This window comes from Mizuhopecten yessoensis, unplaced genomic scaffold (assembly GCF_002113885.1).
Source record: "Mizuhopecten yessoensis strain PY_sf001 unplaced genomic scaffold, ASM211388v2 scaffold9425, whole genome shotgun sequence".
NCBI classification, from domain to species: Eukaryota; Metazoa; Mollusca; class Bivalvia; order Pectinida; family Pectinidae; genus Mizuhopecten; species Mizuhopecten yessoensis.
The window spans coordinates 535,681-560,319 of NW_018408041.1; the positions used below are offsets into that span (position 1 = coordinate 535,681).

Consider the following 24,639-nt stretch of genomic DNA (forward strand, 5'->3'; position numbering starts at 1 on the left):
GGTACCAGTCATCAAAACAAAGCTATACAATCTCGCATAATGCACTTACTTCTAGTGATATATGGATTCCTGTAAAACTTAATTATCTGCTATTTCTTGTCCAACATGACTTTTGCAAAATAAATGAGTTCAGCATTATTTAAAGAAACAAAAGGCCCACTGGGTCTGAATAGTTTACCTGTTTCTTTCGTTATCTGAACTAGACATGATGTTGATATATTTCTAACTTCAAAATAACAACAGTATATAATATCAGGCCAAGATAGGGACAGGTTTATAAAGTTTTGTCAAAATCGGTTCTAAGGAAATTGAGATGAAAAACCGGCCTAAGGGATAACTGTCCATGGGAGTGAAATGGACCTTTGTGTTACTATTCACCTATTCACTGGAGAAATAAAAGATATTCCCTATATCTCTCCTAAGCGCCATCCCTCTGCCCAAAAAGGCCTTTCACTTTTTAAAGATGGAATTCCTTTTAATCACAGATGCTCCATGCGATTTAAATCCCTTCACATTTACCTATGGAGTAGTGTTTTAAAGGTGTCCCCCTATGGGCCCTATCACCCTTTCCTAAGGGTGACTGTATGCACATCCTTTATTTTGTAAAGCACTGAATTTCTTAGCACAGGAATATTCCATGCCAAATATATATATATATTATATACAATGTACAATCTTTTTACGACGTCGCAATTTCTAGACGTCCGCATTTTGTGTACTTTGTATATGACGTTATTTTTGACAACTTATGTGTACTCCATATATGACGTCACAAATAAATTCAAATCGCCTGAAGAGCCCCAAGATGGGTGAAAGCGCTAGAGGATTATAGTCTTTGTATTGTTTTATTAATATTTTCTACTGTCACATGGACATTTAAAACTATTTATCGCTATATATATATATATACACATGTAAACCCCAACCCTTACAATTCCTGTGAACACAATGGTTTTACTTTAACTTTTAAAATCTTATAAGTCGTAGAACTAAACCTAACAAGTGCACAAGCTTTTTACTTAAAAAGTGGTTACCTGGTATGTGTGACCTTTGACCATTTTACCTTTAACGATGACAGTCAAAATGGGATCAGGTGTGGAACATATACACTTAATCTGCTAAGGGGTTGAAGAGATACACAACCTTTTTCTACAGACATGCATTTACAGATTCATTTACAAAGCAATATCTATATACCCCTCAACTATTGACCCCTGAAATGAAGGGCATTAATTTACGCCTGTTTTTTTGTTATGTCAAAGAGTTACTATTTGTTTTCTGAAAATTATTTAATTATTTGATAATAGCAATACAGTAGTAATTTCCAGACACCACACAGATCTAGCACATTTATACACACAACAAAAAAACAGGTCATGTATAAAATAATTTAATAAGATAACAATGAGAGTAAAAGTCACTGACACAATAAACAAGTGTGATGAAACATGATTCGTTCAGAGTTATCACTATCCAGGTGAGAACATGACTAAAATTAGCACATATTCTCATTTTTTGTGAAACAGGAATTCCTTCTCCCGAGTTTTTGTGGTAGTAATGTTCACCAGCATAGTAAGGTGTGACTCAGATGATATGTACTCATACCGACGTATCAATGTCAAAGTACCAGACAAGATTAAAATCACTTTAATATCCTCATGCCTGTGTTTATCAACAGGTGTTAGAAAAACTAGCCCTATATACCTGTGTATAATAATCAACAGCATTAGACAAGGTAGTCCCTCATACCTGTGTATAATACCCACAGGCGTTAGAAAAGGTAGTCCCCCACTCCTGTGTATAATACCCACAGGCGTTAGAAAAGGTGGTCCCCCACACCTGTGTATAATACCCACAGGAGTTAGAAAAGGTAGTCCCCCACACCTGCGTATACTACCCACAGGCGTTAGAAAAGGTAGTCCCCAACACCTGTGTATAATACCCACAGGCGTTAGAAAAGGTAGGCCCCCCACACCTGTGTATAATACCCACAGGCTTTAGGCAAGGTAGTCCCCCACACCTGGGTATAATACCCACAGGCGTTAGAAAAGGTGGTCCCCCACACCTGTGTATAATACCCACAGGAGTTAGAAAAGGTAGTCCCCCACACCTGCGTATAATACCCACAGGCGTTAGAAAAGGTGGTCCCCCACACCTGTGTATAATACCCACAGGCGTCAGAAAAGGTAGTCCCCCACATCTGTGTATAATACCCACAGGCGTTAGAAACGGTAGTCCCCCACACCTGTGTATAATACACACAGGCGTTAGAAAAGGTAGTCCCCCTCACCTGTGTATAATACCCACAGGCGTTAGAAAATGTAGTCCCCCACACCTGTGTATAATACACACAGGCGTTAGAAAAGGTAGTCCCCCTCACCTGTGTATAATACCCACAGGCGTTAGAAAATGTAGTCCCCCACACCTGTGTATAATACACACAGGCGTTAGAAAAGGTAGTCCCCCCACACCTGTGTATAATACCCACAGGCGTTAGACAAGGTAGTCCCCCACACCTGTGTATAAGGCCCACAGGCTTTAGGCAAGGTAGTCCCCCACGCCTGTGTATAATACCCACAGGCGTTAGAAAATGTAGTCCCCCACACCTGTGTATAATACCCACAGGCATTAGAAAAGGTAGTCCCCCACACCTGTGTATAATACACACAGGCGTTAGAAAAGGTAGTCCCCCCACACCTGTGTATAATACCCACAGGAGTTAGAAAAGGTAGTCCCCCACACCTGTGTATAAGGCCCACAGGCTTTAGGCAAGGTAGTCCCCCACACCTGGGTATAATACCCACAGGCGTTAGAAAAGGGAGTCCCCCACACCTGTGTATAATACCCCCAGGCGTTAGAAAAGGTAGTCCCCCACCCCTGTGTATAATACCCACAGGCGTTAGAAAAGGTAGTCCCCCACATCTGTGTAAAATACCCACAGGCGTTATAAAAAGTTAGTCCCCTGAATCTGTGTTTATTCATGACCACTGGTATTAGAAAAGTCTATCCCGACTTCCTACAAATCTAGTCCAAAAAGAAGATACTGTTGAAGTTGCTTGCACAAAGCCTCTTCACTTCATCTGGAACAAAGAAAAGGAAACAAAATGAACAATATAATTGACTTTTCAGGTAAATTGTATAAATATACCGCCGTATTTCAACTGACTTATAATTCTGTTACAACAGGTTAATATTCTACCTCTGTCAGAGCAGTTCATGTTCCAGTTTTCTCAGAGTTATGTCCCTTTGTTAAGTGTACATACCATTAATTTCTATAAGATTTGTATTTTTCTGGTTGATCACTACGTAGAATTCTCTTTGGTCCGATTTTTTCCCAACAACCCAACTGTCCCCTGTTGTTTTCACAATGGTTTCTCCATCTTCACTGCATCTGTTCCAAAAGATCGGTAAGATAAAAAGTCATCAACAGGCATTTTAAGTTTACCATGATGAATCTGTTTAACAAAAAGTACCTGTAAAATGATGGAGATGCTAACCTACAGGGTGAAAGATTGTTTTCGTTCCCTTACCAGAGTAGAACACAAGCTATAGGAATCCTGGAAATCTACCCGGTAATATTTATAAGATTGCTAAATATGAAACTAATAGGAAAGGTTTTATCATACTTTTACAAACAGGATTTATAAACTAGATTTAATTCAAAGTGGGGGGTTTGTGTACATCTTTGCAACTAACATGGGTAAAAAAATAAATACAGTTCAAGTATAGAGTATACGACATGTGATATGGCTGGTACACCTATATATTACAGTACAAATAGAGATTGCAGTGTTCCCATCCAGCAAACTAACCATGTGAATTTTACATTTTTTGGTACATTAACATGTATTATTATAACTTAATATGTCAATCAATCAATATTTAAATGTAATACACATGCCAGGGCTGTAGCTGTTACTTCACAGTAAAATGTCGTGTTTCTGTGCATGAACAACTGTACTTTACACACGTGATCATAAACATACATAGTTAGGGCCTACAATTGATCCGCTGGTGATCACATGTTGACAACTGAATCAATGTTAATGCCTATGTACTATTTGTTTATCACAGTTAGCTGTGACAGTCTCTAATACAACCTTTACTTCTACATATTATCCTGACATTTGAATAATTACCAGTCCGAGAGCAAACTTGGATTTAATTTCTTTTGTAATTTTCCTACTCAAACTTTCATGTGTTTAAACAATTTGAAATATATTTAAATAATAATCAGCAGGGTTTGATATATCACTAAAATGATTGCTTTTTATTGAAAAATCATACTTTCAAATTCTCTGCCAACTAAAACTGACAAGAGATTTACCAAATTCCTGACTTTGGGATATAATTAAGACATGGAAAGAGTATGGTAAAGAGTATGCCACTGACGATTTACCTGGACATGTCAGAGCTGATATCACTGAGAAGTCGGAGGGTCTCCACTGGGATCTGGACTGGCATGGATTTCTTGTCAGAGTGAACCGTGGATTTCTGAGCCAAGTTCATGTGGTTGAAGTAGATATATTTGCACAAAGGATCACCACTAAAAATAACAGTACAGTTATGATTGTGTTATAATACATAATGTCTAACACACAGAAACATTAAAACCGTGATTCTATTGTCCGGTCTACAAGTAATAGCAAGAATTCCTTAGTGTTAAAATGGTACGTTTTGTTTATCTTTCATCATATTTATCATCTTTTTATTCAGTCTAACAAATTAAGTTATACACTTACCTTTAACAGTCATTATCAAGGTAATGCTACTGATGTATTATATACAACTAACATGTCCATTATTACCTGTTATTTGGCCGTTTGGAATATTGTTCTCCTATATCTGATGCAATCTGTGTAAGCTGTGGTCCCAAGAATATATCCAGCTTTCGACAGAGATCAAAGTTCAATTGGACGGACACTGTAAATAAATGAAAAGCAACTGATCAAAATTGAAACACAAAATCAAAATTAGTAAGTTCTAAATATAGATGTGGTAATATTGCATCTTGCATTTACATACCTCTACTTTACTTACTCTATACAAAATTTACTTGTTAACTATATCCCTGCTTTTGACCAGACTTGGCTGTCCAGGGAGTTAGTTCACTATCAGCCGTGTGTTAGTCAGAAAACACCCCTGCAGACGGACTTCCCAGATTAACTTCCTCACCAGTTTCTGTAATTTCCAGAGCTTCAACTGACCTAAATCCTCCTTGTTGTTACTGATCATGAGACTCAGGTGCTGACAATATTGAAAGAGTAGCTAGGATTTCAGAACTTTTGGTTTGGGATACTGATTATTTTAACAAATATTTGTACATTTCGTTTGGGCATAATAGTTAAACAGTTACAGTACCAGGTATGGGTTTTTGGGATATAGTAAGTTTCTGGTTCCCCTCGAGCAGGCCTATTTCAGCTTCACCTCAGACACTTGCTATATTCATCAAGCCCATACTTTAACTGTATAATACCTTTGTACCATACACACCCATCTCTTTTAGTTCAGAAAATCCTGACCCTTTAATATGTTATGTCCTTATTGGGTTTAATATTGACAAAAGATTGATTAATCAACTTAATTCACACATCTTCCAAATTTAATATCTTTGTAACTTCAGATAAAAATCATCCTAGAAATAAAGTACCGAGTTACTTGATGATTGAGATGTTTTACCAATCCAGCATTCAGTAAACACAGTGAAAGTGGAATTGTTTCTGTTGTTTAATGTTGAAACGTTCATGTATTTCGTGTTGAGCAATTCAGTGGGAAAACATCCACACACAAATATTTATAGAATACAGATACAACGATTTTAAGACCAGTTCCTAACATGAAAATCTACATTGTGTTCAGTGTAAAGAGTCAAAGTGTGAGACAACATGCAGAAATGACTACTTTTACATTTTTTTCATGCTATTGACTGGAAGAGGTCTGATGTACCTACCATTAATAAGCATACAGACACTGGCATTGTGAGCTCTGTAGACAAGGAGGTGACACTCCTCATTTTCTACCTCAGTGTTCATATACACCAGGGGAATCTTTCCTAGGTTCGTCTCATCCCGCACATTTGGGGGTCCAGTGATGTATCTATAACAACAGATGTGGTCGAGGTTCCTCAGTGATGGTTGGTTATCTATTATATCACTCAGGTAATTAATTTTCCAAATTTGCAAAAGACATGACTATACCAGAAATGTGAAAATTGATAGAATAGGCCTCTTATTCATAACCATCCTCGATACCCAGGGGTTATGCTCACTTACGCTCTCCGCACCCCTGGAATATGTCATAGCATAATTGAAAGCACAGTGTGACCACCTTGTTGATGATACAAGAAGACTAGTTTGACCCTTTGATGTACATCAAAAGAACCTCGCGGTTGCGGAAGGTAAACATTGACTGACTTTGAAGTCGGGTGTCGCCCCTTTGTAATATTCAAAGAACAGGTATCAGCCTAGGGATTGGTCATATTTATTTTTACCTGAGACCAATCAAACAGCTATCTTTGTGCTTGCAATTTTGCTATGACATTTTCCAGGGTCGCAGAGAGCGTATCGAGGATGATTCATAAGTGAAATTATGTTTGTCTATGTATTATCCATAACCACCATATATGACTTTTTCTCTTTCCAGCTACAGTTATACTAATCTGTTAGTTTGAAAAATATAGTAAAAGAAAATAATTCCATCTACAAACATATAAGATTGCGCAATAAGTCCATTTTTATTGGTATCATTTCCAAAAATAGAATAAAGAAGGCATCACAAGCAATACCAATCCTGCATCATACATACATGGTTCATATACTGAAATTGTACGTACCAATGGAGTGAGCAAGCCGTCCTTCATCAATGTTATTTTTAGTAACAGTAAACTTAACAATGGTAAAAAATCAACCATTCTCAAACCTGTTTAAGATATGCCAAAGGCCAAACCCAATTAGGAAATACAGCACTAGAATAACAAGAACAATAGCAATATATTATATTTGATATTTTTTTGTAACAGTGACCTTGATCTTTGCCCTACAAACTCAGCAAAACTCATCAAGGCAAATGGAACTGTGAAGTTTCAAGAAAATGTCATGTATTAAGAAATATAGCTGTTAGAGAAACGACAATGAATGTGGTGGTGAAATTCTGTTGTTTGTAACAGCGACCTTAAATAATGATGCCTATATTCAAACCAGTTAAAGTATGTACATTGTCCAAGGAAATATAACTGTGAAGCCTCCTGAAAATCTGGTCAGAAATACGGACACTATAGTGTGATGACAAGAAATGTTGATGAAATCCTGTTTAGAGCAAAAGTGACCCTTACATTTGAAATATGACACTCATATATGAAATGTCAAAGGTATGTACAAGGAAAACGTACTAGTGAAATTTCATGAAAATCGGTCAAGAAATAACATGAATACAGCTATAACAAACTTTAGACAAAGGCTGTAACATATGTACACATGGGCAGACAAACCAGCAGATTCCTGTATCCAGTATACCCCCACCCCACCATCTAACAGTGTTGCGGGGGTATAATTTAGTAAATGCACACTGATGTATAAGGTTGGAGACTTACTTGCCGTAGTGCACTGCAGTGTTTGCTGGTGAGGGGACTCGGCTTGGAGACACACTGCTGTTCTGGAGCTCCTGGTCCTGGTATGTGGGGAACAGACTTGTGGTTAAATACTTGTACATAATCCTCATGTCATCCTGTTCTAAGCCACTCCTAATCAAGAAAATAAACGAAGTTAACAACTGTTCTATGTCTACCTCAAAAGGACGAGAAACAATCCCTCAGCCTGCCATTGTTATCACAAACAAGAGGCCCATGGGCCTTAAAGGTCACCTGAGTCCTACAGTATTAAATTTTTGTTGTTGAAATATGAAGTGGAGATAATGATGTCAATCATCCCTACCAAAATTTGAGTAAAAAATAGTTAAGTATAATGTTAAGTTAAGTTTGTCAGGACAATGAGTTGATCATTCCTAGACTGAGTTTCAGTTAAATAGGCCTATTATAACTTGATCTTAAGTTTTCAATAGTTTTTTTTATCCAAAATGGCAGCCATATTGGATTTTTGATTGACCTGAAAAGAAAAAAAATCATTTTGTCAGCAACTTTATGTTTGAAATAGTTTGTCAGCCATAATGAATTTCTGATAGACCCGCAAAATAACAACACTTTGTCAGGACCATGAGCCGATCATTCCTACAAAGTTTCAGTTCAATCGGCCTAGCAGAACTTGACTCTAAGTTTGAAATAGTTTTTTCAAAATGGCGGCCGTGGCGGCCATATTGGATTTCTGATCGACCCTTAAAATAACAACACTTAGTCAGGACCATGAGTCGATCATTCCTACCAAGTTTCAGTTTCAGAAGACGGACGAAGACGGATAGCAATAGGTCACTTGAGCTAAAGCTCAGGTGACCTAAAATGCAGAGAACTTTGTATATACTCATAAGATTTTCATTATTGCTTGCTCTTTGTACAAGATAACAGTTAAAAATCCAGTAAACTGAGCACAAAGCAAATTAACATAATCTGATTAAGATTTTTTCCAAGTTAAGATTTTCAAGTTGAAGATGACTTTTTCAACAGATTGGATTGCCTCCCTTTGTACACAGAAATTTTGGTTTTGGCTCGGGACTATTAACAGTTATATAATTTTGGTTTTGGCTCGGGACTATTAACAGTTATATAATTTTGGTTTTGGCTCGGGACTATTAACAGTTATATAATTTTGGTTTTGGCTCGGGACTATTAACAGTTATATAATTTTGGTTTTGGCTCGGGACTATTAACAGTTATATAATTTTTAAGCATTCACTTCAGATAACAACACATATTTCTGGCATTCACTTTAGATATTAAACAACACATTGATCTGGCATTCACTTCAGATAACAACACATAGATCTGGCATTCACTTCAGATAACAACACATAGTTCAGAACTATATCTGAAGTAAAGGCTGAAAAAGTATGATAGCACACCTATTTGCCAGTACTGTTATACATGTACATGTAATAATAATTTACATGTGAGCGAGCATAAATGACTACCATATCTTATGTTATCATATGAGTATAATGTGACCAGGGGGAGAACTGTGTTAGGTACCTTCAGCATGGTATTTTTGTGAGGTAGTATTCTAACATCTGCAAATACAACAACACCACCCATAGCACCCAATTGTGCATACATGTACATATACACAGGGGACATGTCCTTCAATAACCATAGCTATAAATAGGATGGTAAACCCTATAAACTAAGCCATACTACACAAACAGGTCATTGTACTACACTACACCTGACCACACTGACCACACAAGCTGGGCATTGTACTACACTACACCTGACCACACTGACCACACAAGCTGGTCATTGTACTACAATAACCTGACCATACTGACCACACAAGCTACTATACTACACCTGACCACACTGACCACACAAGCTGATCATTGTACTACACTTCATTTGACCACACTGATCACACAAGCTGATCATTGTACTACACTACACCTGACCACACAAGCTGGTCATTGTACTACACTACACCTGACCACACACGCTGGTCATTGTACTATACTACACCTGACCACACAAGCTGATCATTGTACTACACTACACCTGGCCACACTAACTTACCACACAAGCTGGTCATTGTACTATACTACACCTGGCCACACTGACTTACCACACAAGCTGGTCATTGTACTACACTACACCTGGCCACACTGACTTACCACACAAGCTGGTCATTTGACTATACTACACCTGACCACACACCCTGGTCATTGTACTACACTACACCTGACCACACAAGCTGATCATTGTACTACACTACACCTGACCACACAAGCTGACCATTGTACTACACTACACCTGACCACACAAGATGGTCATTGTACTATACTACACCTGACCATACAAGCTGATCATTGTACTACACTACACCTGATCACACAAGCAGATCATTGTACTACACTACACCTGACCACACACGCTGGTCATTGTACTACACTACACCTGACCATACAAGCTGGTCACTGTACTACACTTCATCTGACCACACTGACCACACAAGCTGGTCCTTGTACTACACTACACCTGACCACACTGACTTACCACACAAGCTGGCCATTGTACTACACTACACCTGACCACACAAGATGGTCATTGTACTATACTACCCCTGACCATACAAGCTGATCATTGTACTACACTACACCTTACCACACAAGCTGACCATTGTACTACACTACACCTGACCACACTGACTTACCACACAAGCTGGCCATTGTACTACACTACACCTGACCACACTGACTTATCACACAAGCTGGTCATTGTACTACACTACACTTGACCACACTGACTTACCACACAAGCTGGCCATTGTACTACACTACACCTGACCACACAAGCTGGTCATTGTACTACACTACACCTGATCACACAAGCAGATCATTGTACTACACTACACCTGACCACTCTGAACACACAAGCTGACCATTGTACTACAATACACTTCATCTGACCACACTGACCACACAAGCTGGTCATTGTACTACACTACACCTGACCACACTGACTTACCACACAAGCTGGTCATTGTACTACACTTCATCTGACCACACTGACCACACAAGCTGGTCATTGTACTACACTACACTTGACCACACTGACTTACCACACAAGCTGGCCATTGTACTACACTACATCTGACCACACTGACCACACTGACTTACCACACAAGCTGGTCATTGTACAGGAAGGCTGTGTACTTGACAGCAGGAAACATGGCCTCCAGTAGGTTGATAAAACACTGTACCCGCAGATATGTGTTTTTGTCTAATGGCATAAAATGAATCCCACAAAATATATCCAATATGTCTGCAGAACCTAACTTAAGTGTCTGCAAATACTGAAATCAAAGAAATATCTCAGATAAATAAAGCAGAAAACAATGAAAACTTTGAAACAATCAAAGTATATTTGTTCACTAAATCCTTCAGATTTTCACTAGGGAGATTTTGAGAAGGTTCTTTAAAACATCTAAATGTTTGAATGGACATGAAAGAGTTCCTATTTCTTTATAGAACTTCAAACAAACCTTTTACGCAAAAAAATGCAAAAAATTGCAAAAGAAAACAATCAAATATGAACATAAGAAAAAATAATCTTCTAACTGAATAATTGTATGTCAAGCATAATCTGACTAATGTATTTTCAAATAAATATATGTGCCTGCATGCTCCCAGTGAAATTATACTAACCCTTGTGTAGAAATGCTCCAGTCGAACTTGTAAGGCCTTTATGTCATTGTTAGACTTGGCTAATATGTTGGTAAAGGAACCATTAAATAACTGAAAAAGAAACACTCTATATTAAACACAAGTACCTTTAAATGAGATATACATGTATATAGCAAGAGGTCCCAGTTTTAAGGTCACTTAATTATCGGTAAGTTGTAATACATGTACAGTTGTTATTATTGATAATTGTGATGAGACAAAAAAGAAACATTAACATAAAGAAATTAGCTATTTTGATGAAGCTCATTGTATAATAAGTTTCTTTTCCATTAATGAAGAGTATTCGACTTGAGCATATCTTAACCTGATTGTTTAAACTTTAGCAAAGAGGAGCATCTTTGATCCTGCTTCTCAGGCCCTTTGGGGGTAAGAGCCATATAATTCATAATTTGCATTTGGCCATGGAACATTCTTAATTGCAGTATTTTATCAAAACTGGTTTGGTGGTTTTGAACAAGTGTGAATTGTTTCTGAACGGAGGACACAAGATAGACACTGATGGACAAAATGTGGTCGCAAACACAGTATCCTGTAGTGTATAGCCTCAAACACAGTATGCTGTAGTTATACAAACCCGAAACATTCTGTAGGCCTCTCTCAGTATAGCCTCAAACACCGTATCCTGTAGTTATCCAACCCTGAAACCTTCTGTAGGCCTGTCTTAGTATAGCCTCAAACACAAGATAGACACTGATGGACAAGATGTGGTCGCAAACACAGTATCCTGAAGTTATACAAACCTGAAACCTTCTGTAGGCCTGTCTCAGCATAGCCTCAAACACAGAATCCTGTAGTGTATAGACTCAAACACAGTATCATGTAGTGTATAGCCTCAACCTCAGTATCCTGTAGTTACACAAACCTGAAACATTCTGTAGGCCTCTCTCAGTATAGCCTCAAACCCAGTATCCTGTAGTTATACAACCCTGAAACATTCTGTAGGCCTCTCTCAGTATAGCCTCTAACACAGTATCCTGTAGTGAATAGCCTCAAACACAGTATCCTGTAGTTATACAAACCTGAAACATTCTGTAGGCCTGTCTCATTATAGCATCAAACACAGTATCCTGCACATCCTCTTCGTGGTATTCCAGGTATGTGTTGTTGTCTTTGTTCTTCTCCGAGAAAGGGATACTGACAGTCTGTCAAACAAACAGGGAGAACATCATACAGGGCATGCCTAGTCTGTCACACAATGCTAGTTGTTACCTCTTTGATGGACGATCTATATGCTTACATCTGAAACTTAACAGACACAATTTCTATTTCATATTTCATTCCAAACATATATATTTGTTGTTTAACTCCTAGTCACATTACAAGTTACATTACATCTTTACTTATAATATTATGTCATTCATGATACTCTTTAATTTTTTAATTTAAACATTCTAATTAATAAGTTCTCATTATAAATTTATAGCTGGAACAACAGCCCTGATGTTAGAAGGACCAACAGTCCTGATGTTAGAAGGACCAACAGTCCTGAGGTTATAGACCAGAGTATAAAGTGTTTACCATGACCATCCAAAACTCTGGCTCTGGTTCATAGAACAACTGCCTTGTCTTCTGTGTATGTATACTATTACACGGCTTGTCAGAAAATGTCCTGAAAAAATGAAAATACTGCGAGATTAAGAAAAATTCATGATTCAATTTAGTGAGTTATCCAACCAGTTGCTGTGCGTTGCTGAAATTTATCATTAATTGTTACTGCACTTTAAAGTGCCAGTGTTTTGTTCAATAACACATTGATAAAATGTATAAACATTCTCTCACTGTAGTAGAATGTATAATACAGTTTACAACATGTGCTGACGCATTATTTTTTGTGTGCGTAGGTGTATCTTAACTGGATCACAAAAGTTTAACTTGAATTATGATTTACATCTGTGTTTGGATTTGGTTTAAACTTTTCCTTCAACAGGCAGAAACATGTACAATGTACCTCCAACAGCTATTTCCCACAAATATAAAATTTATGGAACCGATACATGTCAAGACAAAAATGTCCAGAAATATCCAACAACTGTGTATCATTAATTTTGTGTACCCAAAATGGAACACCTTAACTAGTTTCTGATCAAATATTACAGAAATCAGCATGGAGAACACTTTGTCATATATCCTGACATATATCTTTCAGATATTTGGAAAAGAAAACAATCCAGCTGATTTTTAAATATTCATAAATTTGAAACATGAAACCATTTAAAGAAACAGATTTTCATTCCATACTTAGGTAAGTGGTCAATTTTGGTTACCGGTGGGACCACCAATATTACATACTACTGGTACCAGGCATTCTTACATTGAAATGCCATCTGTAGCTTTCCATATCACCCAGTGAAAACTAGGAAAGGTACATGTAACTCTGATGAGAATGAGAATCGTACTTACTCTGTGAATTTGACAACAGCTTCACAAAGGCCAACTTGTTTTATCCTCGTATCAAGATCATTTGATTTTGGATGATAAAACATAATCTTCTTTTCTTCCTGTAAAGGTTAGATAAGGAAATAAATATATCCAATGTAAATACTATCCTATCAAGAGGAGTAGTAAACATTATTACAGTTCTGGGATAAAATATCAAAGTTTAACTTTATATTTTTTTTAGCATACATGACTGATTGTAATGAAAAACTAAACACCTGAAATACAAAACAGGAAATTTTCATGAAAATAGTATTGTATGTTTATTTTTGTAAATTTACCTTTCAGTTTTTGAAAAGTATGTACTGTACCAGAAAATACATAATCAATTTGAAAAAGAAGAGAGTAAGCCTTATTATATTAAAATCACCATAACAAAATATTTTATAGCATTAATACAGTACCTTACCAAAAACATTCCAATAAAGTCACTGTAACTAAACTAAAGTATTTCACAGCATAAATAAGTAATCAGAAACTTTATAATCACTGTATAAAGAAATTTCACTGCATAAACTAATATAAACATTCTAATAAAATCACTCCGGACATAAAATATTACACTGCAAAATTGTATACAATAAACATTCTAATCCCCATAACCAAATACAATGTACTTCATAACATAAATTAATGTACCATAAATGTTCTCATAATACACTCATCTATATTGTTAAATCTTCTGTTTTTATATAATAAAAACTATAAACAAGCATATTATATTTCAAATCTGTAAACGGAAGAAGAAGAAGATTATTTTAGAAGTATTTCACTAACCGTAAGCATCATACAAAGTTGAAACTTGAAACATTACACACACGAAGACAAAATCATAAACTAACATTAATGTATAAGATTCTTAATAATTACACTCCAACTTATCTCGATAATATCATTCAACCATTTCTAAATGTAAATAATAACTATACCTTCAGAAATAACAGATTCTTTAATATACCACAGACAAGAACTACTACTTATATGAATAGCTTCTTCCCTTCTACAATGGTAAAATGGAATGCACTTGATAGCACTGTACGAGACTCCATCTCAATTTCATCTTTTAAAAAGAAACTTAAAAAAACCTTTGATACATCCGTCTCAGAAACTTTTATTAACTGTGTTCCGAGGAAACTTAACATAATTTTATGTCAGCTAAGAAATTTTAAAAGTGATCTTAACTGTGATAAGTTACAAGACCATCTGATTGATGATGCTTCCTGTGTATGTGGTGTACAGAGGGAAGATCTAATACATTTTTTCTTTCAATGTCCTCTGTATTCTAATATTAGGCATCATATTACCACTATTTATAATCTAGTAGGATATTTAAATCTGCACTGTTTAGTATATGGTATTAGTAATGCATCCAACCAATTAAATAAAACTATTCTTATACATGTTGACTCTTATATTAAATCATCAAAACGTTTCGTTACTTATACGTGCTAGATAAATTTCCAAATGAATATTCATGTATTGTTATAATTATTGTTATTCAGGCAAGTTTTATCCCTTAAATAACGAGTATTAGACATAAGCTGGTGTGGGTGTGGGTGTGCATGAGTGTGAGAGGAAACGAATCACAACATTTTATATATTTAAGCATTGTACATATCTACCGGAATTAGAAGAAGACTGATATAGGCAAAGCCTGTTGTCTTATTCTTTTGTCAATACTGTTCAAATATCTCCTTTAATGTTAACTTATATGTTTGTATTATATATGTATTGTCAATAAAATANGCCCAGCAGAACTTGACTTTAAGTTTGAAATGTAAAATGTTAACGGACGACGGACGACGGACGACGACGGACGAAAACGGATAGCAATAGGTCACTTGAGCTAAAGCTCAGGTGACCTAATAAAAACTATAAACAAGCATATTATATTTCAAATCTATAAACGGAAGAAGAAGAAGATTATTTTAGAAGTATTTCACTAACCGTAAGCATCATACAAAGTCTAAATACAGCCATCAAAATGTACACAAAAACAAATGTTTACATATTCACAAGTTATTGCTTATAGCAGAGTATAGTCTGACCCCTTGCTTTTAATCTTGGGAGTACTGGAACGAGAGAGACCTGTGATATACCAACCATCCAGTCAGGATGCATTCATCTATAAATGCCAGTCACACAAGTACAGAAGCTATTGCCTACCAAGACAAGCATTATAATGATTTGACAAACCTTAAGAACAAGATATAACTTTCCCTCCTCAAGTCCTCATATTTTAGAATGTTCTGAAAATCATCAAGGATATTATATATATTATTTAAATGCATGGGGACTAACATGTACAACCACACACTAATTTAAACATATTTGCATAATATACCTCGCCTTCCCTTGCTCCATAAGTGGCATTGAAGACAAAAAAGTTCAATAATGTTATATTTCCTTTAGTTCCCATTGTTTTCACAATCTTTCCTTTGCAAGTAATAGCACAACAAGAAATGATGGTGATTGATCAAGTCTCAGCTAAGCTTCGTATCATTCAGGCCATGATGCAGGACCTACATTCTTATAAACAGGAACAACTCTCAATCCAATAATGTCCTCTCTGACACCAAGTTGTAGACATTCATCAGATTCAATAGAAAGAGTATATGTCTAACACACATAGTTGTATTTATTTTCCTGCTGCTAGAGAGGCTCCACTGAATTATCTGAAAATAACAGAATATTACATTAATTATATATAATTATCATACTGGGTGCTCAGTTAGACAACATAATGTTCTAAAGTACACGTGTACAACAAGACTAGTTTCGTGAAATAAAGAAATCTTGCAAGTTTAACAATCCATGCTTCAATCTACTTTTAAATGTACGTATTTTATACATAGTACAAAAAGGAAAAATTGTGAGGAGAATTTCAAAATAAGTTGGACCCATCAGAAAAATGTGCTCATGAGTCAAAGCTTCTGTTTTCAGAAATTTCTGCTTACTTATCTTATAAAAACATATTTTTGTCATATAATTTGCATAGGTTTAGCTTCTTGTTTACAATAACATTAGCTTTCTGGAATTGATATCCTAAACAAAGGACAGGACAAACTGGATTGGACTGTGATTTGATCCCAAAACCTCTGAGATCGTTTGACACCAATAAATGATCCAAATATCTTCTCTACTTAACCCTCTAGTTAGTCCTCCAACAAAGCCAACAAACATGACCAGCACTATTTAAACCATTTTCAGTGGTTATATTCATTTGGTCAACAAATGCAACTCAAGATGCACACCCTACTAGAATGAGATAAAGCTAGCTTCTTGCACCATCCACCAACCTTGTCCAGATCCAACTTGTTGAGGCTTCACAGTGTACTTTGGTTAATCAAATACGTATTCTGTGGGTCCTCTGATTGAACCTTGTGTACTATTTCACCTTTCCTAGCCACTTGGGACTGGCCTTACAAGGCAATCCTAGGTCACTACGCTGCCATCAAAAATAATGTTTAAGCAGGCACTCATCAAGCCACTGACCACACTCAATGTTTCTTAGCTACTGAGCTAGGGTTATACCACATAGGAGGAACCACTAGCTTGCCTGCTAGGTAGTAATTATATTTTCCCCTCATATTTCCGGGCTGCTTCATATCTCCCCTGCTGAGAAGTTTTGTCTCAGGACTTGGCCTGGGAATTCCACAGGCTTTTGGATCTCGGTGTACCAATGCACCTTCCCTAGCCACTGGGAACTGGCCTTACAAAGTACTGTAGGGTCAATATGCTGCCACCAAATGTAACATGCCAGTGGGCACCCATCAATGACTGTTATCTATGTTGCTTAACTATTAAGAGAGTCCCAGATAATTCCTCATTGGCTGGAAAAGCGAGCTTGCCAGTAAGGTAGTATTTCTCCTTTATACAGGTTGGGCACAACCCAACAGACATGGGTAACAGTTACTGTTTACATTAACATTTTTATTATTGCAATGTGGAATAAAGTGAAATGAAAACACTTAAAGTTCTTTTAAAATTAAGGAACAAAAAAGGATGTCACTCTTTCAACAAAATCCAATAAATAATCAATGTTGATGTCAAAGTTTTTGTTAAAATGAGAAACCATATCACTGACTTTAATTTTGTTCTCCAGTGACTTCGACTTGTGTTGTCCTTGGGTTGGGTGCATTCAGTGCAAATATGGCAGGTTAGCACAACTGTAATTCATTATATTATTTATATCTAGATCTGCAGTAAGAGTTATGTGCAACAGAGTATGACATATGAAGACTGTATTTTGTGCCATATTGTATCAGTTCACTCACAAGCCTTGGTTCACATTTATCAGTTTACACACATGCCCTGGTTACCATTTCAAAGAATAGATTAACAAGTGAACCATGGGGCCCAGAAGTAGACTGATTTAGACCCTAGGTCTCACTTGTCAAAACCAGGATCAACTGTCAAAAAAAAATGAAGACAGAGTGATATGTAATTATTCATTCGAAAACAAATATATGATTCTACCATACAATAACTCATTCATAACTCATTCAACTGTTTCGACAAATATAAAAATAAAATAGAGTTTTAACAGACTTCTTACACTGGCTTTATATTAGATATATCACCTCACCTCCCACCAGCAATCGCAGAAAACCGGAAACGAACTCTTTTATTTTGTCGATACTAATATCAGAGCGGTTTGCGAACTCGGAAGAAACCGGAAACAGTTAAATTTAGATACATGTATCTTTCGTAAAAAAATTGCCGTATTTCGTAAAAAATAAATAAATTCAGAAATAATGTAGTCTATTATTCAAGAAATATAATTATCTATAAATAAAATAACCATGTTATCTCTGTACTTCAACCATAGTGATACATTGCCATATGATCGGATGAGAGCGACAAAGCGAAGTTTTTTTTGTAAATTAAGACATGCAGAAATTAAATTATCGTGGACATCAATTACTGAAGTAGTTTTTATTTGAAATTTCCTGTACATGTCGTAGAACATGTATGTATGGCATTATCTGAGATAATTAAAATGGTCACTGACAGAAAAAATCAATATAATCGTTCTGTTATGACACATAAGACCTGTACACGATGTATACGTACTACACGATCACAATATGGATATGCACACGCCTGTACTACTACCACCATGATTTTACCGAGCTTTGGGGGAAAAGTTTCTTTTATAAGTTTAATTACTAAATTTTGGAGAGGAGAACAAATGATAGACAAACAACTCGTGGAAGTTAGTTTCAAATGTAATTGAAATTAAGTATAGATATAGAAGTGCTGGTATCGTTCACCTGAATGTTTAATCAACCGATGCAATATATTCCCATGACAGGATTGTGATTTCTTTTGTTTCCAAGTTATAATACAGGAGCTAATTTTTCAGTGTCCTGGTTTAATAACCGAGGAGCCAACGATGGTAGCATTTCTATATTTTTGTCTCTTCGTGCGTATCAACTTTATACATGGTGATAGGATGGAAATATCAATTACTTCCATGATATGGCTCAAAGACTAAGTCACAAGGGACAAGGCTGATCCAAGAACCAATCCTTGTAGCAGGAATGTGTTCGTCTCTATTACCTCGCAACTTTATTTATGGCTATATGGTGGAAACATGCACATGAGGCAAATTCTAAAAACGTGAATGCATTGGTCTTATGAGGTCCAACCATTGTATATATGGCTAAGACGCAGGGATCTCAACCTCTCTGTAAAGATGGTGAATTTATACTGACAACAGATGTTAAGCTCAACATAGTAAACAAAATAACTCAATGTGAATGGCGAAATTACCACTGGGCGAAAACGGATTTTACTAGTGAAGGGCGAACGATTGACCGGACGAAAGTTTCCCAGAATACAATATATATATATATATATATCAGCTAGGATCTCAACTATAACCCAGGGGCGAGGCTGGCACCCGGCGCTGATCCTAGTAGCATAGTTGTGTATAGGGCTGGAATCGCGGTCATTTCCAGGATATGATGGATGGACAAAATCCCTTGTGTGAGGCTGAATCCCAGAGCTATTCTTGCCGTGCTAGTATGGATTGTTTGTTTTTGTTCTATACGCCTCGTATGTGTCTGTAACGTTACATAGTTGGGAACTGAATTGTTGTAATTATTACAGCAGTGCACCCAGAAATGATTCTCCTTTGGGGCCCCATAGGTCCAACCCCAGCGGTCACACCAACTGTATTTATAAAATATACGATCACCTTGCTCTATATAAATTTGAATTAAATATAGTGACAAATTGTACAACTCTAGTTTCGAGGTAAAAAAAGTCAAAGGTTCATATTTTAGGTCTCATCCCTCCTAACATATAGAGGTCACACCCTTTGTTACCATATTCACACGTCCTCCATTATTATCTCGTTGAGTCCCCTCCAAGAATGCTCCAGTCATTTAGAGTAAAATCGATTACCTATTTCAAGGATTAGAGTTTGAAGAGTTCACTTATCATTTCCCTATTGGGCCAATACCCCCTGCCACAGGGAGCTGCATCCTCTACTAATATTGAATCCCATTTGTCCAAGGATGCTGCAGATCTAATGAGGTTAAATTCACATTACCCATTCTGATAAGGTAGAATTTTAAAGATTTATCGGTTTCCCCCTGTTAATTCCCTCCCCTCTGTCAATAGGGAGCCCGTATCATTTGTTTATTGATGGTTTTCAATATCCCCCCTATTGGGCCTCGTTCATCTGCTTGTTCACAGGAGCGAGTCCCCTTGGCCTAAGAATACTCAAATAAATGGGAAGGAATTTAAATATTTACCTTGATATCCCACATTGGGTTCCGCCCGTCTACCAAAAAAGTTACTGCGAAAGCTTACTTGACCCTTTTTGCTAGCTAGGTGAGCTTATAATGGTGATAGTCCATAGGATCAGAAGATGAAATGGAAACCGCCGTCCAACCCCATATCAAGATCTCAAAATCTATTTTGGCATGGAAAAAGAAACTTTAATCTGCACCCAAACCATCGCTATTGATGGCACCCGTAGTTCTCCAAAACTCATCAGCAGCTAGGCTAGACGTTTTTTAACCAAAAAATAGCGGCAAGGTTCCTTTTCATTTTTTTTTTATTAAAAGGTTGACTTATTCCCACAATTATATGAAAGTACTAGAGGAATGCATCAATAACAACAGCAATTGTATGACAATGACATGGCTACCAGATTTCTACAATATCACGGATTACGAAACCAATCTGGATAATGTCCTATAGCAAGGGAGGAAAGATTGATATCATCAAATGAATATCCCAGCAAAACAGTCCAACAAACTTAGGAAGTCACAGAACAAGTTTAATATATCATCGCCATTAAGGATAACGACCAGCTCATCTATAGTAAGTATAAATAGACACTATGACAGTTCTCCAGCCTCTACATAAAGTAACTGCCAGTATGAACGATCAACTGCATATCATTGCCATGTTTGATATCAATGATAGTGAAATCAACTACACAATGTATCCATGTGATCAAAACCTAGTAATCAAATTCTTAGATTTTAACCCCTGAGAGAAGGAAAGCGAATAAAACTTCTGTCTGAACTTGGAGCTCTGCCTGTCGAAAGATTGAACTACCATACATATAACTACACAAAAATATGAGAGAGCGTCGGGGCAGCACACTTGCCTGATCAACCGTTTAGCCAGAACGTTGACGAGCTGTGGATGATATCAGTTAAAGAACATGTACCAATGAGTAAGATCAGCAACAACAAACTTAACAGCAGAACCACACTTGTCAGGGAAGCAGTGTACACTACGTACATGTATACCAGGCACAAGAAAACGAGATGGGAAAAAAAATCAAAGATGACCAAAATTGGAACTAGTACAATAATAGGTGACCAGAAACATATCAAACATTAAGATAAATTATGAAACAATATGACCAATGACAAACCAGTTAGGAAAAGGACGCGGGCCAGGAACTTGTATACTTGCTCCAAAATGTATTTGTAGACAATCTCTCTCCTTTAACTAATTTAAAAATAACCTCATGAAGATGCGTCACAATTAAGAAGCTTGGTAAGTTGTGTATTAAAGCAGCGAGGTGCACGGACAAGTTTATATCTTTAGAATTTTACAGAGCAGATTAAGTAATGTCTCGTTGATAAAACGTTTCTCAAGGTCAAATGGGTCATATTTGCATGTATGATTCCATTACTAATCTGTACGCACAAGATCCGAGTTGCTCTTATCCACAGAGCTTCTCTCTTGTCGCTAGACATGTGCCACTTCCCAAGGTACTAGGTTGTTGAAACGCTATATCAACTTCAAAACAAGAGGCACAGAGGGCCTGTATCGCCTCACCTGAATATCTAAGCAGTCATAGCAAAATATTCTCATTAAATATTATATTACACTACAAATATTTCCCTCGCAAACTTTGTCGACTCCATCTGTTGAGACCACCAGCCAGATATTATTATAAGACTCTATGCTGTTTGCTCCTTCTTCAGAAGTTGTTTGACATATTTTCCCCTGTGACCTTGTAAGTAGGTCAATGTCATTTTCCTTCTCAAACTTTGTTAGCTCTACACCAAGAAGCTGCCAGCCAAATCTTATGAATCCATTCCTTTTGGTTCTTCAGAACAAATCCTTTCAAATGTTGTTGATCTCTGTGACCTTTAAAGTAGGTTGAAGTTATTTTCATTCGCAAACTTTGGTGAGCTCTATCCCAGGAAGCCACCAGCCAAATATTATAAATTTATGCCTTTCGATTATTTAGAAGAAGTCGTTTGATGTTTTTGACATATTTGACACCTGTGACCTTGAAAGGAGGTCAGGTTCATTTTCATTCTTAAACTTTGTCGGGCTCTATCTCAGGAAGCTAACAGTCAAATATGAAAGTTCTATATCTTTTAGTTCTTCAGAAGACGTCATTTAAAGAGTTTGACATATTTGACCGCTGTGACCTTGAAGGTAGGTCAAAGTCATTTTCGTTCTCATACTGTGTTGGGCTCTATCCAATGAGGCCACCAGCCAAATATGAAGATTCTATACCTTTAAGTTCTTCAGAAGAAGTCGTTTAAAGAGTTTGACATATTTGAACGTTGTGGCATTGAAAGAACTTCAATGTCATTTTCATTCTCAAGCTTTGTTGGGCTCTATCCCAGGAAGCCACCAGACAAATTTGAAGATTATATTCCTTTCAGTTCTTCAGAAGAAGTCGTTTGAAGTGTTTGACACATTTGACCCCTGTGACCTTGAAAGTAGGTCAAGGTCATTTTCGTTCTCAAACTTTGTCCGGCTCCTACCAACGAAGCTTTCAGTCAAATATCATGTCTCTATGCCTGTTCATTCTTCAGAAGAAGTTGTTTAAAGGAAAAGTTGACAGACGACGACGGACGGACGGACGGACGACGGACGCCGCACTATGACATACATATGTAAGCTCACCTGCGTTTCGATCAGATGAGCTTAAAACACTGATCAGACCTGTTGCAGTGACATTAATTTTCTTCTGAGAAGGTTTTAAAAGAAGTTTTTTTTGACGTAAGGAAAGCATTAAAACCGTTAATTTGATTAATATTTGATATGCCTGTATATTAAAAAATAGGTAAAGGATATATTGGCAACAGAAACTGGAATAAACTGCGAGAACAATGGACAATTGATATGGACACACAATTTAATACAATAGGCCCAATGGGCCTGCATCGCTCACCTGGTATAAATCCCACACTTGTAACATTAAACGTGATCTAAAGTAAAGTAACAGGCAAAATATCAGTATTTATGATTAAAAGTCATTTGGAGAACCTGTTAAAAGATTTAAAAACATTTCACCCTGTGACCTTGAAAGTCAAACAAGGTCATTATATTGAACACATTTTATAGCCTTTATTTTCAGGATGCAACTTGCAAAATATTACCATCCTATCCTTTTGTTTATTGAAATTAGGTCATATAAATTTTTATACATATTTGACCCCTGTGACCTTAAATATAATTCAAAGTCATTCATTTGAACAAATTTGGTAGCCCTTGATCCCAGCATGCTATTGGCCAGATATCAACATTCTAGGCATTATGGTTATTCAGAAGAAGTTGTTTAAAGATTTTAATATATTTTACCACTGTGACATTGAATATAATTCAATGTCATTCACTTGAACAAACTTGGTAGCCCTTCACCCCAGTATTCTACTGGCGAAATATTATCTCCCTGTGCATTTTGGTTATTCAGAAGAAGTTGTTTAGAGATTTTAATATATTTGACCCCTGTGACCTTGAATATGGGCGAAGGAAATTCATTTGAACACACTTGGTAGCCCTTCATCTCAGCATGCTACTAGCCAAATGTCATCACCCTGGGCATTTTGGTTATTCAGAAGAAGTTGTTAAACAGTTTTTAGCATATTTAACCCCTGATACCTTGAATATTGGTGAAGGTCATTTATTTGAACAAACTTGGTAGCCCGCCATCCCAGCATGCTACTGTTCAAATATCAACATCCTGGACATTTTTGTTATTCAGAAGAAGTTGTTTAAAGTTTTTAACATGTTTGACCCCTGTGACCTTGAAAACGGGTGAAGGTAATTTATTTGAACAAACTTGGTAGCCCTTCATCCCAGTTTGCTTCTGGCCAAATATCATCACATAGGCCCAAAGAAGAAGTTGTTTAAAGTAAAATATTGATGCCGGACGACGGACGCTGCACCACGGCATAAGCTCACTTAGCCCTTCGGGCCAGATGAGCTTAAAACAAGAAGAACAACATAGGTTTGACATTGTTTCGATGTTACAATTATGACATGAGTATGACTTTTAGGTTTTACAATTGTGACACAGGTTTAGCACAGTTTAGGTCTGACCTAGCCTACCAGATAGGAGATATAACCATAGCCTGTCCACGG

General features: G+C 36.7%; 1 protein-coding gene across 4 annotated transcripts; it reads right to left on the minus strand.

Moving 5' to 3' along the window:
• Positions 1–1,374: 1,374 nt before the first annotated feature.
• LOC110458086 (vacuolar fusion protein CCZ1 homolog) lies at positions 1,375–18,419 on the minus strand. 4 transcript variants are annotated; one of them, XR_002463767.1, is made up of 14 exons: positions 18,332–18,400; positions 16,118–16,448; positions 13,738–13,835; positions 12,856–12,946; positions 12,357–12,479; positions 11,299–11,388; positions 10,771–10,946; positions 7,589–7,738; positions 5,951–6,096; positions 4,809–4,923; positions 4,400–4,546; positions 3,264–3,391; positions 1,976–3,080; positions 1,375–1,839 (listed from the first exon to the last, which is right to left on the minus strand). XR_002463767.1 is itself a non-coding variant. In XM_021509651.1 (13 exons), exons 2-13 carry the CDS (start codon positions 16,190–16,192, stop codon positions 3,025–3,027), a joined length of 1,395 nt encoding a protein of 464 aa, XP_021365326.1. In that variant the 5' UTR covers positions 16,193–16,448; positions 18,362–18,419; the 3' UTR covers positions 1,375–3,024. The 4 variants fall into 4 exon arrangements, 3 of the variants coding, with proteins under 3 accessions (XP_021365326.1, XP_021365325.1, XP_021365327.1); XM_021509651.1 differs by having other exon boundaries at positions 1,375–3,080; positions 18,362–18,419; XM_021509650.1 differs by having other exon boundaries at positions 1,375–3,080.
• Positions 18,420–24,639: the final 6,220 nt, after the last annotated feature.